This window comes from Lynx rufus, unplaced genomic scaffold (genome assembly GCF_022079265.1).
Source record: "Lynx rufus isolate CCGP_SWC_20201006 ecotype Redwood Valley unplaced genomic scaffold, mLynRuf1.p SCAF_2, whole genome shotgun sequence".
NCBI classification, from domain to species: Eukaryota; Metazoa; Chordata; class Mammalia; order Carnivora; family Felidae; genus Lynx; species Lynx rufus.
This window is the reverse complement of record NW_025814834.1, coordinates 107558969-107575722: the sequence shown is the minus strand read 5'-3', so window position 1 is coordinate 107575722 and position 16754 is coordinate 107558969. Positions and strand designations below refer to the sequence as shown.

The following is a 16754-nucleotide window of genomic DNA, read 5'->3' as shown; positions in this document are numbered from 1 at the left end:
ATTTAATACCTACTCTTAAATTTCCAAAAATATAAATAGGAAGGAATGCTTCTAAACTTATTTTAAGAAACTAGCATTACTCTTATACCCAAACTGGACAAGGACAACACAAAAAAGAAAATTGTAGGCTGGGGCGCCTGGGTGGCTCAGTCAGTTGAATGCCCGACTTCGGCTCAGGTGACGATCTCACAGTTCGTGGGTTTGAGCCCTGCATTGGGCTCTGTGCTGACAGCTTGGAGCCTGGAGACTACTTTGGATTCTGTGTCTCCCTCTCTCTCTGCCCCTTCCCTGCTCGTATTCTGTCTCTCTCTTCTCTCTCTCTCTCTCAAAAATATATAAACCTTAAAAAATTAAAAAAAAAAAAAGAAAATTATAGGCCAATATCCCCAATGAGCATAGATGTAAAAATCTTCAACAAAATGTTACCAAGCCAAATTTAACAATACATTAAAAGGATCACACACCATTATCAAGCTGGATTTATTACAGGGATACAAGATTCAACAACTACAAGTCAATCAATATAATATACCACATTAACAAAAGTGAAAGATAGAAATCATATGATCATCTCAATAGATGTAGAAAATGCATTTGATAAAATTCAACATCAACTTATGATAAAAACTCTGAAAAAACTGGTATAGTGGGAATGTACCTGGACATAATCAAGGTCATATGTGACAAACCCACAGGTAATACCATGTTCAACAGTATAAAGCTGAAACCTTTTCCTCTAAGCTGAGGAATAAGACAAGGATGTCCACTCCCCCCACTTTTATTCAACATAGTATTGCAAATTGGAGCCATAGCAATTAAACAAGAAAAATAAATAAAAGGTGTAAGTTGGACAGGCGGAAGCAAAATGGTCACTATTTGCAAATTACCTGATTCTATATATAAGAAACCCTAAAGACTCCACGAAAAAAAATACCTGTTAGAACTAAAAATGAATTCAGTTAAGTAACAGAATACAAAATCAATATGAAAAAATCTGTCATGTTTCTACACACTGTAAAAGTACCAGAAAGAGAAAAAAAAAAAAAAGCTCCAATTTACAATTGCATCCAAAAGAATAAAATACCTAGTAAAAAATTTAACATAGGAGATTAAAGATTTGTACATTTAAAACTATAAGACCCCAGTGAAAGATTTTGAGGACAGAAATAAATAGAAAGATACTTCATGCTATGGATTAGAAAAATAACTATTGTTAAAATGTCCATCCTTCCCAAAGCAATCTACAGATTCAACACCATCCCTATCAAAACTCCAATGACATTTTTCATATAAGTAGAAGAAAGAATTCTAAAATTTATATGGAACCACAAAGGACTCCAAATATCCAAAACAATCTTGACAAAGAAGACCAAAGCTGTAGGTATCATGTTTCCTGATTTCAAACCATGGCTACCAACTTATAGTAATCAAAATACAATATGGTATTGGCATAAAAACAGACACATAGATCATTGGAACAAAATAGAGACTCTTAATTTATGACAAAGGAGCAAAAACATACAATGGAGAAATGATGATGTCTTCAATAAATGGTGCTGGGAAAACTGGACAGCTACAGGCAAAGGAAGGAAACTGGACCACTGTCTTACAGCATACACAAAAATTAACTCAAAATTGATTAAAGACTTGAATGAGATACCTGAATCCATAAAAATCCTGGAAGAAAATATAGAACATAAGCTCTTTGAAATCAGTTGTGTGTATATTTTTTTGGATCTGACTCTAAGGCAAAAGCAACAAAACAAAAATAAATACATAGGACATTAAACTGAAAAGCTTCTGTATAGCAAAGAAAACAATTAACAAAACCATGAGGCAACCTACCGAACGGGAGAAGATATTTGGAAATCATATATCTGATAACAGGCTAATATTCAAAATATATAAATAACTCATACAACTCAACAACAGTGGCAGCAACAATAAAAATAATTTGATTGAAACATGGGCATAAAATCTGAATGGACATCTTTCCAAAGAAGACATACAGACAGCCAACAGGTACATGAAAAGATGTTTAACATCATTAATCATCAAGGAAATGAAAATCAAAACCACAATAAGCTATCACTTTACACTTGTCAGAATGGTTATTGTCAAAATGACAAGAAATAACAAGTATTGGCGAGGACGTGGAGAACAAGCAGTTCTCATGCACTGTTGTTGAGAATGCAAACTGATGCAGCCACTATAGTAAATATCATGGAGGTTCCTCAAAAAATTTAAAAAACGAAGGACCATATGATCCAGTAATTCCACAACTGGCTATCTATCTGAAAAAGATGAAAATGCTAATTCAAAAAAGACACGCATCCGTATGTTCACTGCAGCATTATTTACAATAGCCAACGTATGCGGGGCGCCTGGGTGGCGCAGTCGGTTAAGCGTCCGACTTCAGCCAGGTCACGATCTCGCGGTCCGGGAGTTCGAGCCCCGCGTCGGGCTCCGGGCTGATGGCTCAGAGCCTGGAGCCTGTTTCCGACTCTGTGACTCCCTCTCTCTCTGCCCCTCCCCCGTTCATGCTCTGTCTCTCTCTGTCCCAAAAATAAATAAACGTTGAAAAAAAAAATTTTAAAAACAATAGCCAACGTATGCTAACAACTTAAGTGTCCATCAGTGCATGAATGGATAAAGCTGTCACACACACACACACACACACACACACACACACACACGAATAATACTCAGCCATAAAAAAAGAAGGAAATCTTGCCATTTGCAACAACATGGACAGACCATGAGGGAGTTATGCTAAGTAGTATGAATCAGTCATAGAAAGACAAATACCACATGATTTCACTTACATGTAGAATCTAAAACTCAAAGCAAACAAACAGAACAAACGAAACCTAGACTCAGAGGTACCGAGAAAAGATTGGTGTTGCCAAAAGGGAGGGGCTTGGGGTATGGACAAAATGGGTGAAGAAGATCAAGAAGTAAAATAATCTGGATATCAAATAAAGATGTCACGGGGATGTAATGTGTGGCTTGGAGAATATAGACTATAATATTATATGGACAATAATGCTGTATGGTGGCAGACAGTAACTAGACTTATTATGGTGACCATTTTGCAAGGTACACAAATGTTGAACTGTAGGTTGTATACGTGAAATGAATATAATACTGCATGTCGATTACACTTTAATAAAAATATTTAGACAAAAAATAACTCAACACTCCAATTCATTCTGAGAAACGACCAGTTCTGATTGAACATGCCAAAGAAAATAAGTAATCCCACATCTCTTAGTCCCTCTAAAGTCAACATAAAACCTTAAAACTTCCTCAAAATGGAAGGTGTGATTATTTCTCCTTTTGAACTAAAAGCAAAACAAAAGGAAGCAAAAAAAAAAAAACCTGTAAAATTGTATAGGGGCTTCAAAATTGAGTGAAAAAATAGAATAGTCCCCAAAAGCCTATTTTTAAAATGAAGAAAACACATGCTTTCTGAAAATAATTCAACCTAATATTATAGGCAACCCAGAATAAAGATGATAATACTATTCTCAAGATGCAATCTGTTCATGACTAATCTTAATCCTCATTTCACTATTATTTTCAATTAGCAATATTGATTAGTAGGAGGTTAGCAAAAAGCAATAAACATAAAATAGGAAAAAATTTTTTTTCCAACAAAGCATGGCCAACACAGACAAATGTAGACCAATACCAGTTTGAAAACAAACTTGGAATTAATTTCACGGGAAAAACATGTAGGGAGATTATGAGAAAGACAGATAATTCTATCAGTTTTCAAATCACATTTTATGCACATTGGGAGAAAAATAAATATTTGGAGATGTTTTTCCCTAAATTGTAAGCAACGCAAATGAATACATTTTTTGTTATCCAGTGCATGAGTTTCTGAAGCTTCCTCCAGATACCTCTTGCTATGTGCTCTCCCTTTCTAACAGTCTGGGGACAGCCTTTCACTAACAGGAGAAGGTCAAGAGGTTGGGCCTTGCGGTAGGGAAGGAAAGTTCTTTTTCACAACTTGGAGAAAACTCTCCTTCGCTTCCTAGCTGCTGATTGTTTATAAAGACAGAATGAGTTTACAGTTTGTAGTTGCCTTGTATTTTTAAACATTTTCATTCCTTTCAAATCTTGATAGAGGCTGTTGAGCACAGTGGTTTCAATGTGAGACCTGATTACAGATTCTAATGCCAAGATTTACGAATTGTGCAATATTGGTCAAATTACATAACTGAGCTAGTTGGGGCACTACAAAGTGTGCAAAGAGCCTGGTACATAATAAACAAGTGAGTAAATACTACTCAATAAATCAATACATTGTCATTAACAATCAGACTCTTGTAGCATCCTTCAGGTTTTATGGACGAAGGAACTGAGGCCTAGTCAGTGAATTACTCAAGTTACCAGAAGAGGAGGAAAACACTAAACTTTTGCAACAGACATCCTAATTTCCCTTCGAACGAGAGCTATGCTGGAGATAGGACCCATATACGGTCTAATTATTTCTGAATGGGTACTCAATAGTTCCTAAGCTACCAACAATCTGGGTATAGGAAAATGATAGAAATGCTCACTGGTTACCATTACCACATCTCAGTTTTATTCACCAGAAGAGAAAAGATGTCCTACCCAGATGCTGTCTTCTTGCTTGTACTGTTTCCAGTTGCGTCCTGTGTCACTGAACATCAGACTGTAACTTGTCACCCAGTCAGAGCTTCCATATCTGCCCTGCGTGGCCACTGCTGTAATCTCCACTCTGTTTCCCAGGTCCATCTGGAGCCACTGTTGAGCATTGGAATCTGCTGGGGACCAACCACCAGTTCCTGGAAGAAGATCAGAGAGTGGGTTGTAGTAACATCTCACAGGGCCACACCTTACAGCTCTCAAAGAGAAATGAAATGGTGTTCCACTGACATGTCTTTACCCCCAAACGTGCCCTGCTCATCCTTACTGGGCTCAATTTCCATTCTATTCCATTCTACTCCCTCTCATGCTTCAAGATTCATCTCAAATCCATGCTGTTCCTTCCATAAGTCTTCTGGTCTTTCCTCAGTCATTACACTTTCCATTTTCTGGATTCCTAGTAGAATTGGCTTTGTTTATTTATTTTTATTTGCTTATTGCCTTAACCTTGTAACATGTTTCCTATCCTCCGCCTGATTGTCATCTCCTTCCTTCTTTTCTTCATTCTTTCATCCCTCTCTGTGTTTTCTCTACACCTACCATGGGCCAGCCTCTTTTTTCTTTCTTTCCTTCTTTTGCTGTGGAGACAAAGATGAAAGTTCATGGACTATGTCTTTGACTCCTGCCTCATCTGTTTGTCCGATGTTCACCGAGCACCTGAGGCGTTCTTGGTACCAAAGACACACAGACAAAAATATGCAATGTGATATGACAAGAAGCCTTATGAAAGGCAAACAGAAGGTACAACAGGAGCACAGAGGACACGACGCCTAGCTAGGTGATTGGAAAGGCCTATAGACAGGGATGGTGGAGCTTAAACCTGAAGCAAATATAACCGTTTTGCAGGCAAACAAGGTTAACTAGAGGAAACATTGGAGAGATCGGCCAGGCCAAGGGAACATCATATGCAAAATCTCAGAAGGACATCAGAGTGGGCTGTGTTTCTGGATCTTCTTGGGATTCAGAGTACTTGACACACAGGAACATGCTTACATGTGACAAAAGACTTTGGGCCCAATATTTCATTATTTGACACCCTGGAACTCTGCAGAAGATCAATATTAGCTCTTGCTTAGTGGGAAGACCGTGGCCTCAGTTTTCTATTTTCATTTCACATAGGAACAAAGAAGTTAATAATCATTTTTACTGACCTGAGAGTTCACAGACCTTCTGAATCCTGAGTGGAAACTATGGCAGAGTGCATACACCTTGGGTGGGAACAAGATGAAAACAACACCTCTGTTAGGCACCTTGCTCAGGGCATCGAGTTGGGGAGTTAGTTAAAATTATAATTTAGAAGGTTTAATCAATAAATTCCTTTTTGAGCTCAGCCTGTGTCACTGAAAATCATTTTAGTAATGTCCCAGTCTACTTTCTCACTATCTCGGAAGGAGTCAATGGGACTTCTCCTTGGTAACCGAGAACTTTCCCGAGCCCTGGCTGCCCAGTGCAGACGGCCTCTCATCGATGGGCGCGGACATGCAGACACAGGAGATACACGACATGAGGTGGGCCCTACTTTGGTCACAGGCACATCCTACAGGTTGTGGGTTGATTTTCTCCTAACAAATAGCTACTGCTCTTAAGCGTTGAAATGCAGAAACAGGAAGAGAAGGAACATTCCCAGCATCTACTGTGGAATGTATTTTATTATATATTTTGCAAGACATGAATACAGTGGCACATGTGGCTCACTTCCCTACTATCCATTATCTCTTCTTCTGTGGTGGTTGTGAGGCTCAATTTCATTTTTCAGCTCTCTACACTATTAGAGTTGTAGCCACATACATGGCTATAGTTCTCTCCAATAAAAACGTGACTACGAAGATGTGCCACTTGCAAGCCAACAAATCTCTTCCCCACTTGCTTTCCCTTTCTACTGACGGATCCAGTTGGCACCAAGGCCCTAGCTGATGGCAGAATGACAGCTTGGAAAGAGCCTGGATTCCTGTATCATCACATGGAGGAAAGCAGCTGCCTACTTAAACGCCTGCCCTATATTGTAATATGAACAAGAACTAAACATCTATGCTGTTTGAGACATTGGTAGCACATTGGAATTTATTTGATATCGCAGTTCAGCCTACTTTAAATACATACATAATACCCTGTGAGATAAAAGCACAATTCTCATAATATAGTCAGGGAGACTGAGATCCAGCAAGTTTAGAACACCTGGCACTCAGAGTTTAATCATAGCTCTTTGAGGCTAATATGTAGCAGAAGAAAAAAAAAGTTTCTAAAAGCCCAGAAAATCAATAAATAAGCAGGAGGCATTTGAGCAGAGATTCTGAGATGCCAGACCCAGAGCTACATTTTTATCAACCAGCTCTGTCTTCACGAACACGTCCACAGTTCCCAGTACAGACCTTCTTTCAACTTCTCACAACTGACAGGGAGGCTTAAGAAGATCTTTCACATTTCCAAAAGAAGTCTAAAGTGATTCTGAACCTGCTCGTTATTTCCATTCAATTTCTCCTCCTGTCCGTTTCATGATGCCTCTTTCTTCTTAAGTGAAAAAAGCAAAGCTGTATAAACTATATGATCTCAACAGTATTAAAACGTGATAGGAGAGGAATTTGTATGGTGATTTCTTCTGAGTGATGAAAATATGAGTGATTCCATCCTTTTATGCTTTTTGCCTGTAACATATTTTCTCTTATCAGCATATCTTTCTTACAGAAACTGAGACTCACATAATTCATATTTATGGGGTTTATTGCATAAAGAATATATGCAACAATTTGACAGCTGTTGGTATAATATGGAACTTGTGACTTGCTGGGTGACCATCACTATGTTTGAAAATCAAAATACTCAAACCTTAACTATTTTCTCTTTTATCCAGACTTCCTAGTCATGCTTTAGGATTTTTTTCTTCATTTATTTTAATTATTATCATCATACTCGTGATAAGAATGTATGTTAAGGACGGAAGAGAGAAGGGTGTCTGGGGGGTTCAGTCAGTTAAGCATCTGACTCTTGATTTCGGCTCAGGTCATGATCTCACGGTTCATGAGTTCGAGCCCCGCGTCAGACTCTGTGCTGATGGTGCAGAGCCTTAAATGACAAGGAATTCTCCTTGTCAACTTGCAGAGCATCCAATCACAGAAGACTGACCAAAACCCAAACCAAAACAAAAGAGGGACAGTTAACGCTAAAACATTTCAACTTTGTCTGAGCCAAAGCCACTCTTAAATTAACCAAAAGGGAATTGTTGCTGTTCACCTTCATTAGCACAAACAGTTAAAAAATGTTCCAAACCCAGAAGCTTCAGCCGACCCTCTTAAAACAGAGGGATGCTATCTGGGTGATAATTGCCAAGGACTCTTTTCCTGCTGCTGAAGATGTTTCCTGCATTACAGCTAATAGGCCAAGTACCCGGGGTTGCCATGGTTGCTATGACAAACATTTTGTTCCTTGCACCAAACAATAAATGTGTTTTCAAAATGTATGAGAGAACCCTGAAGATACTATTTGCAGTTACTCTGAAGACACACCAGCCCACACTAGCTTTCTGTGTCTGAATTATTCTCTAAATTGGGGGTGTAGCATACACACAGATACCTGTGTTTGGCAAGTCAAAGGTGTTGACTAAAGCAGAGCTGCCTGCAATTGTGGCTAAGGTATTGATGATTATTAACCGCAATCCCCACAATCCTTGCAGTTGAAATTTAGGAGATTTTAATGCACATTTCAAGGAAGATTTTGATTTTAAAGGAAAAGTAACTTTACATTTTTATGTCACCTAGAATTTTCCAATTGTTTTCAAATACGAGATCCTGCATGATTTTGATGCTGTATCTTAATTTAATCCTAGCACAGCCCAAGCCCCCATACTCTACCTGTGCATTATGTGACTTTTGGGGACAGGATGGGAAAAGGAGATTATGGACCAAAAGCCCGGAGACCTGGTTCAAGGCACAGTTCTGCTCCTGAGGTTAGACTGGATGAGAAATTCTCAGAGGTGTTACATCATCAGAAACACCTTGAGGCCTTGTAAAGATGATAATATACATCCTTGGGCCTTCTCGTTGATAATGTATTCAGACGCCTAACCCGAGAATCTGTTTTTGTTGTTGTTGTTGTTGTTTTGTTTTTTAGAAAGGTGTTTCTGACATGCTGAGTGGTTTGTGAAAAACTCGATGAGACAGCTTCTATGGTTTCCATTCTAATATTTTACAGATGAGATTTGCTTTATTTACCTACTTAGTAGACCGACATAGCTTAAATCTAATATGCTATTTTTGATGATCAAAAATAACAATAACAAATAACCACATGAAATTGCCTCTGGATTTAAGATGGGCACCCTTCTCTCCCAATTCCTCACACCAGACACAGAGGTGTAGTTAAATGGAGACTTAAAATTGCCAAGGAAATCTGAAACTTTGTGAATTGGGAAATATCCATCTCTGTTCTTGCATCAATAGTTATTATCACTCCCAGTTAAGCCTATTGTTCCTTCCCATCACCCCCATTATGCAAGCCCTTGGAGTGTTCATTCATATCCACTGTTAGATAACAGATGGCCTTTGCTCAGTGCTCAGCACCACCCTGTGCACTTGGCACACACGGACTCATTCATCCTCACAGTTATCTCTGCAACATAGATATTAATTATTATGATTATGTCCATTTTACAGGTGGCCACACTGAGGCCAGAAAGGTTGGACAGCTTTTCCAAGATCACATGACTACACAACTAGTAAGTGGCAGAACAGGGGATTCCAACTCACAAAACCAGGACCCAGAGCCCAATCTCTTAACTATTCAGTGACACCGCCTCTCCACAGGATGGTCAGAGAACCCCCCTCCTGTTCCTTTTCCTTCTCCAAAACAGCAATTATCACTAGAAACATAATTCTTTGCACGTTTTCAACATCTCACCTGATTCTCATAGCAATCAGCAATATATTTTTAAATTTCCATTTATGAGAGAATAAAACAGACTCAAAGAGTCAACCAGCTTATCGTGGGGAGAGACCCAACGTTCTGATGTCTCACCGATGCTTCTTCTTCATGGAGAATTCTAAACAGGTTTAAAGTAAGACCAAAGAGGCATGTCTTCTGACACCCAGCCAGCTCCCTTCCCAGCCCTTTTACACCATGATACTTAGTCCCCACTTTACACACTAGGAGAAGCTTGGAGCATGAGACAGAATAACTGGTAGAAGGCAGAAATTCCTCAGTTTCTACCCTTATTGGCACTTTTAACTCAGCAAAGGAAATGAGAGTTGATTGAGGTCACACATTAGAAATGGGCACAAAATGGATTATAAATGGGTCTCTGCTCAGCAAAAGTTTACAACTATCTTTCAAAAGGAGAGTGAGTCCCTTTAGTACAAGACCAACAAGAGGTAGAATAATCACATACACGGCATTTCACACCTAAACTATTTGAAGCACATGGCCATTTAAAACAAAATCCCCAAAATAAACCCTAGAGGGAGTAGGTTTCTTATGCGGGTGCTTTCCTCCAGATTTACTCAAGGCCCTAAAAAACCACAAGCACATCATCACAAATGAGTAGGAAGCTAGCTTGAATTACTAGCTGCATCATTATTAAATATTCGGTGCCTGTGTAAGCAAAGGTTCAAGAGTTTTCAGGGACAAAACTGCCCAGTGATGCTAATGAATAAGGCAGAGAGATGGTCTCATAAATATTTAACATTACTCAGTATGGGTAAGAGTGATGACAACATTGGCAAACTTCTCCACAGCCCTCGGGGGGGGCCTCCTGCATCTGCAAGCACAGCGTCATTATCATTCGTTTGGAATGGGACTTGTGGCTAGGCAGGGACTTCTTCTTCTTGTTAATGTTTATTTATTTATTTTGAGAGATGGAGGGTGAGCCAGGAAGGGGCAGAGAGAGAAGGAGAGAGAGAGATCAGACCATGGGATAGAATGTGGAGCTCGAGCCCATGAACGGTGAGATCATGACCTGAGCAGAAACCAAGAGTCAGTCGCTTAACCGACTGAGTCACCCAGGCATCCCTGGGAAGTAACTTCTGAGGCTTGGGGTCGGGGGGGTGTTGGAGGGAAGACTGGGCATCATCCTTCTGCTACTGGGCACGTGGAGCAGGACCTGGGTGTCGCAGGTTGGTCCTCCTACACTTCTATTTAGGGACATTTATTTAGGGACTAAGGAGCCTCTTGGGAAAAAGCAAGTGGGAACCTGACCAAATACCCTGTAGGTTTCAAAACAGATACACTTGTAGGAAAATGTGGAGTGGGCCTGTTGAGGCCAATATGCAGAGAAGACCAAAAGTGATCATAAGACGACACTCATGAAAGGCAAGGGAGAATCTGGGTTCCATTCGGACCCATTCATGATAGAGGCTGCCTCGAGAGTCATGCTGGGAGCAGTGACTCTGCGTGTGTGACTTGGTTTGGGTTTACCAGAAGTCAATTATGAAGAATGGATTTGAGTGTAAGTAGCTCATTTGGGAACTGACCCCAGGAAGCTGGGTGAGAGGGATGCAGATGAGACAGGGAAGGGAGGAGAGCTGACCCGTGGCACATCTGCAAGTCAGCCATTCCTGTGGAGGAGCTTAATCTCACCAGTGCAGGATGCACTTTAGGGTTCTGTTGTCAGATCATTACCATATACAGGTTTTTTATACACGAACTCAGTCAGGTGTTGATTGAAACTGCGGGTGGGCAGGGTGGTGTTTAAAGCACAGAAAGATAGCCCTTCGGGCAGAGTAAAGAATGTGTAGATGTTGGGGTTGGAAGTGGTGATGCTGGGGATGTCTTCAGGGTTCCTCTCTGGTCTTCCTTAGTAGATGGATTCATCGCCCAGCTATGGGTGCAGGCTGACAACTAGAACTGTCTGCCCCCTTCTCCAGAGATTTGCTCTTGTCCAAACAGAAGTGTTCTTGCCTGGGAAGCTACCACTTCCTGGTTCTCATCTCAGCCAGTGATGGACAGATACAAAGTTCCAAAAGCCGATCCCATTGTCTCAAGACGTGGCTGATATTTATGGTGGCCCAGAACTTCCTCTTGGCATTGGAAGGAAGCTAGACCTCAGTTGAGACCACATTTCCTACTAGCTTTCCCCTCTGTCTTCCCTCACAGCCTGTCTCCAGAAATCACTCCCCCAGAAATCATTTGAACAAGAAGTCCCATCTCATCTCATCTAAGATGTTGTCCTTGTTCTGAAAGTGGTAAAGTCCAGGAGATGTGGGTGTCAACAGCCTTTGCTACAGTGAGTGTGCTTGGTCACATACCTGTGTGCCTGTGTTTCTAGGAGAGAGCTGTATTATTACTCTGAAGGGTTCTAAAGCTCATTACTCCCACAGTTCAGCTGTGATGTCCTACAGTGAATACTTCCTTTGTGAGACAGTGGAGCCATTAAGGTCCTCATGGATCGGAAAAGTATATTTGGCTGCACGTTTCACAGTTCAGAAGTTACACAAGAAGTGAGGGAAAGCAGCAGGAAGGCATTTGGGGCTTGGAAAATTTGGAGTTCGGTCCCAAGGAGGATATCTCACGTTGATGCCCCTTGCAGGCCAACGGTTGATTCATATACACATGAAAAACATCCATGTGAGAAGTTCTTGTATATAAAACTTGAAAAGACCCTACAGTCATACAGTTCAATGTGATACCCAATAGCCAGATGTAGCTGTTTACATGTAAATTAGCTTAACTTAAATTAAAGTTTCAATTCTTAAATAGCCACATTTCAAAAGCTATGTGTGGCTAGGGGCTACCATGTTAGACGGCACAGCTAAGGGATAGTCCATCCTTGCAGAAATTTCTATTGGATAGCATTGTTCTAGAATTTCTCTTATAAAATGGTAGAGGCTGAGTTCTATTTAATTTGTCAAATCAATACAGTTTAACTCCACTCATCGGCTGCTCTGGCCTGGGGAGCTGTGAGTGGATTATTTATTCCTCATTTAATGGATATATAATTATTGAGTTCCATCCATGAGTAAAGCAGTATAAAAGATTGAGCAGCAAGATAAGACACGCTCCCTGTTTTTAGGCAGATAGAGAAAAAATGACTCTCCCAAGAGTTTTTAAGGGAAAATGGAGAAGAGGAATCAAAACTCATTTAAACCTGCAGATCTCATCTTGCTGGCATTGCCACTTAAAACTTTTCTCTCGTGAGCAGCATACTTTTTAGCACAGCTCACATTCTACATTTACTTTGGCTTCCTAGGACAGTTTTGTTTGAAAGACAGTGCCTAGTCTTGAAAGCCAGTGTTTGAGATGAAAGCATCACTTTTGACTCCATGAATTTGGGCAAGTAATTTCTCTCCTTCTACAAAAATAATATAGTTAAGTGTCCACTTTACCAAGAATCAAGGATCAAGATAATATTTGTCTCTTCGTAGGTTTAACCACTATGGCCACAAAATGGTTAAATACAAGTGTGTTTCATTGTTATTTCAAAAGCTTCATTTGGGCCTCAAAAAAATAACTCTGGCATCAGTTCCTCCCTTGATTAGGAAGTTACTCTTTTGACTGGAAGATGTTCAGTATAACCCACCAAAATGGTAGGAGATACAGCTTGAGAGAGAGAGAGAGAGACAGAGAAAGAGAGAGAGAGAGAGAGAGAGGGAGAGAGAGAGGAGAGGGAAGAAATAGAGTCAATTATTCTCTTACTCTGGATCAGATTACTAGTCTAAAGCCAGTCAAGGTAATTCTACCACCTTTGACTGTGATTGGGTCCAGGAGTGGACACATGACCACATTATGGCTAATTGGACAGAGAAAAACTGCTGGTGATGTGAAAGCAGAGTAGTAGGGCAGTTGTGGGGCCAGGAAGAGTCTCCTAGCTCTACGCCATAGTTCTCAAACTTCAGCACATCAATAACAATTGGGGAGCTTGGAAAAACAGGGGTTCTTAGGTCCCTCTGCCAGACTTTCTGGTCCAGAAGATCAGGGATTAGGATAAGTCTAGACAGGCTACATTTTTTTTAAAACAAGTTCTGAGGTGACATTCATCCTGACACTGTTCTGAGGAATCAAATTGGATGGCTTAAAAGCAAGCCATAGGTGCCCGTGATTTCTGTTTCTCAGAATGCTATTAAGTCTGGCTGAGCTGTGGGGCAGGCATATTAGCTGGAGAAGGATGTAGACGCCGAGGATGGCATTGATGAACTAATCCACTAGCTCTGAAGCCTGTCTTCACTGAGGGCTTCCTTTGATGTAGGGTAATAAATTTTATTTTTATTCCTGGTGTTTTTTTTTTTTTTGAAAAAAATATAGAATAAAACACAGATACAGGAAAGCCTCACAAACCAAATATTTAGCTTAATAAACTATTACAGATTGAACACCCTTGTAACTATCATGCTGTTCAAGAAAAAGAAGTATGGGGGTGCCTGGGTGGCTCAGTCAGTTAAGGGTCCAACTCTTGACTTCAGCTCAGGTCATGATCTCCCAGAGATTGAGCCCTACCTCAGGCTCAGGGGGAAGTACAGAGCCCACTTAGGATTCTCTCTCTCCCTCTCTCTCTGCCCCCCCACTTGTTCTCTCTCTCTCTCTCTCTCTCTCTCTCTCTCAAAATAAATAAATAAAATTGAAAAAAAGAAGTAACAGTATGGACACCTCTCAATCTCCATGTGCCGAGTTTCCACCATTTAATAATTTTTCATGCTACTGAGTTTTTTTTTTTTTAAACTAGTGAGTTTTCTGTTGTACTCACACACAAAATTACCCTAACAAAGATATCCCAGAGACAGTAACAATTGCTCTGGATATTTTTGTGGAAGGGATTAATGAGAAGCAAGTCCTTAGCAAAACAAATGACATGGATTCTCTTATAAAATCTGGGGTTTTAGCAAATGTGTACATTGATTTAAAAAATTAAGTCCAGGGGCGCCTGGGTGGCTCAGTTGGTTAAGCATCTGACTTTGGCCTCAGATCTCACAATCTCCTGATTTTTGAGTTCTAGCCCCGGGTCCGGCTCTGCGCTGACAGCTCAGAGCCTGGAACCTGCTTCAGATTCTGTGTCTCCCCTTCTCTCTGCCCCTCCCATGCTCATGCTCTGTCTCTCTCTGTTTCTCAATAATAAATAAACATTAAAAAATTTTTTTTTAATTTAGTCTGGACACACATAAGTGATTGCATAGACAAGTCTGAGTAAGAGAAGGGTGGTGTGAGACATTCAGAAGGGGTCCCCAGGGGAGGGGCCACCACAGGATAAGAGGCACCCACTGGGAGTCCTGGAGAAGGATGAACTACTTTTTTATATTAACTCCTATTTTCTTCTTTCTTGGAGTTGGATATATGTTATCATTTTCACTCCATATGGTAGATTCAATAATCCTTGGCTCATTTTTTAATGGCATTTCCACAATGTCTTAAGTGAAAGATTGCAAGATGGATTTTAAACAAACGAATTGAGTAGCTCCTACCTAACTACTCCAGGTTAGACAAAGCAAAAGTATCCAGCATACAATATGCTATTCAATTACATTATTTCCTCCTGGGTGTGACCTTCATTGCAAATGCAGTAGTAAACTGTCAACCACTAGACAAATATCTGTTATTAATTGCCATGCCCGTAACTGCATTACTGTATTTTTAAGTGAAAATGCTTCGAATTAAATGCAGTGAACTGACAAACTGAAGATCTTATCTCTTTGTGAAGTATGAGTGGCATCAAATAAGTGATTACTTGAGCTAGCATTTTACAGAGTGCTGCTTAGAAATAATCTCAGCTTGGCATTTCAGAGGAAGTGACCAGCCATCAGAGGAAGGAGTAAAGTGTCAATTGCATGGGTTTATCTATCACTTTTGTTGTGCCGAATGCTGATGTTTATAATCTCAGAAGTATTATATTATTGGTGAGAAAAAGTCTTCATATGATCCCCCCTTCCCCTCTTAACATCATTGTGTTTTTCAGTTACCCTGGCTGAATAAAGAGAGGGTCATCACATTGGATTTGTCTGCATTTGCGATAGGGTCCCAAGGCTCCTATTAAACAGCAGCAGATTTCTATTCTGTACCTCTCAATGATCTATTGCTATCCTAGTCAGAGAAGAGGCCTAGGGCATTGTTTAAATATGTAGGTCAAGGTTAGTTTTGCCCACTGGCCTACTAGGCCACAGTATGATTTCAGGGGCATCGACGAGGCACAGGTGTCCATATCTCTCTTTCTCTCTTGACGCCTGAAAGTCCAGTTTTTGTGGTTAAAACACTGGCAACACCACCTGAAATGCCAAAGTGACCTAAAGGGGTGACTATTACACCAGCACCACCTTTACTCAGATTAGTATCTCAGATCAATATGAATAAAGATACTAGTTAAACTTGGGTAGACAGAATTAGATTCAAGTCCAGGTCCTACCAACAATTAGCTGTGTATCCTTAGGTCAGTGACTTGACCTCTCTGAGTCCACTTCCTCATCCTTAACAAATGTGAATGATACCAACTATCTTGGAATACTGATACAATGACAAGAAATAGAGGTTAAGTTTCTACTTCTTAGTTTTGAGCGTGGTTTCATATTCATAAAAACTTAGATAACTTTGATTTATTTCCTCCCATCCACTCTCCAGCCACCTCTGAGATGCTGAATTGAAAAAGGCACAGAGGTTAAGAATTGAAGGAACAGAAGTCTAGGGATATTCTAGAATAGGGCATCCCCAACAATTGGACTGCCTGAATGCAACTGTTGCTAAAGCACAGGTTCTAATCAGAAGTTTTGGGGACAGAGACTGAGATCCTGCATTTCTAACAGGCTCCCAGGTGCTGCCCGCACTGTCACATAGAGCCCACACTTGGAGAAGTGAGGAGAGCATAAACTCACAAAGGAAGCACAGGACTTGATGCTGGCCATGCTGGGGGCGGGGGGGCGGGGAGGGGGGCAGCTAGGACAGGACATAAGAAAGGAAAAGTACTGAAAATAAGGAAAGGACCCTTCAAGTGGAGAGGAGGAAACACTGAGACCTCTGTACGTCCCATTGTCTTTTCAAACAGATGAGATGATACGCATATCACGTCTGGCTCCATCAATCCATATGGGAGACTGGTGCTGTCATTTGCAGGCAGGCACTGCAGTGCTGCCTGTGAAACGGGATCTTCAGATTGTCACCTAGCTATCTGGAAC

General features: G+C 40.5%; 1 protein-coding gene across 2 annotated transcripts in view; it reads right to left on the bottom strand.

Moving 5' to 3' along the window:
* CNTNAP5 (contactin associated protein family member 5) overlaps positions 1-16754 on the bottom strand; it is a 796957-nt gene that overhangs the window by 592000 nt on the left and 188203 nt on the right. For both annotated transcript variants that reach the window (XM_047084746.1, XM_047084747.1), the window contains exon 3: positions 4627-4820. In XM_047084746.1, coding sequence (XP_046940702.1) covers positions 4627-4820 — 194 coding nt within the window. The remainder of the gene's footprint in view (positions 1-4626; positions 4821-16754) is intronic.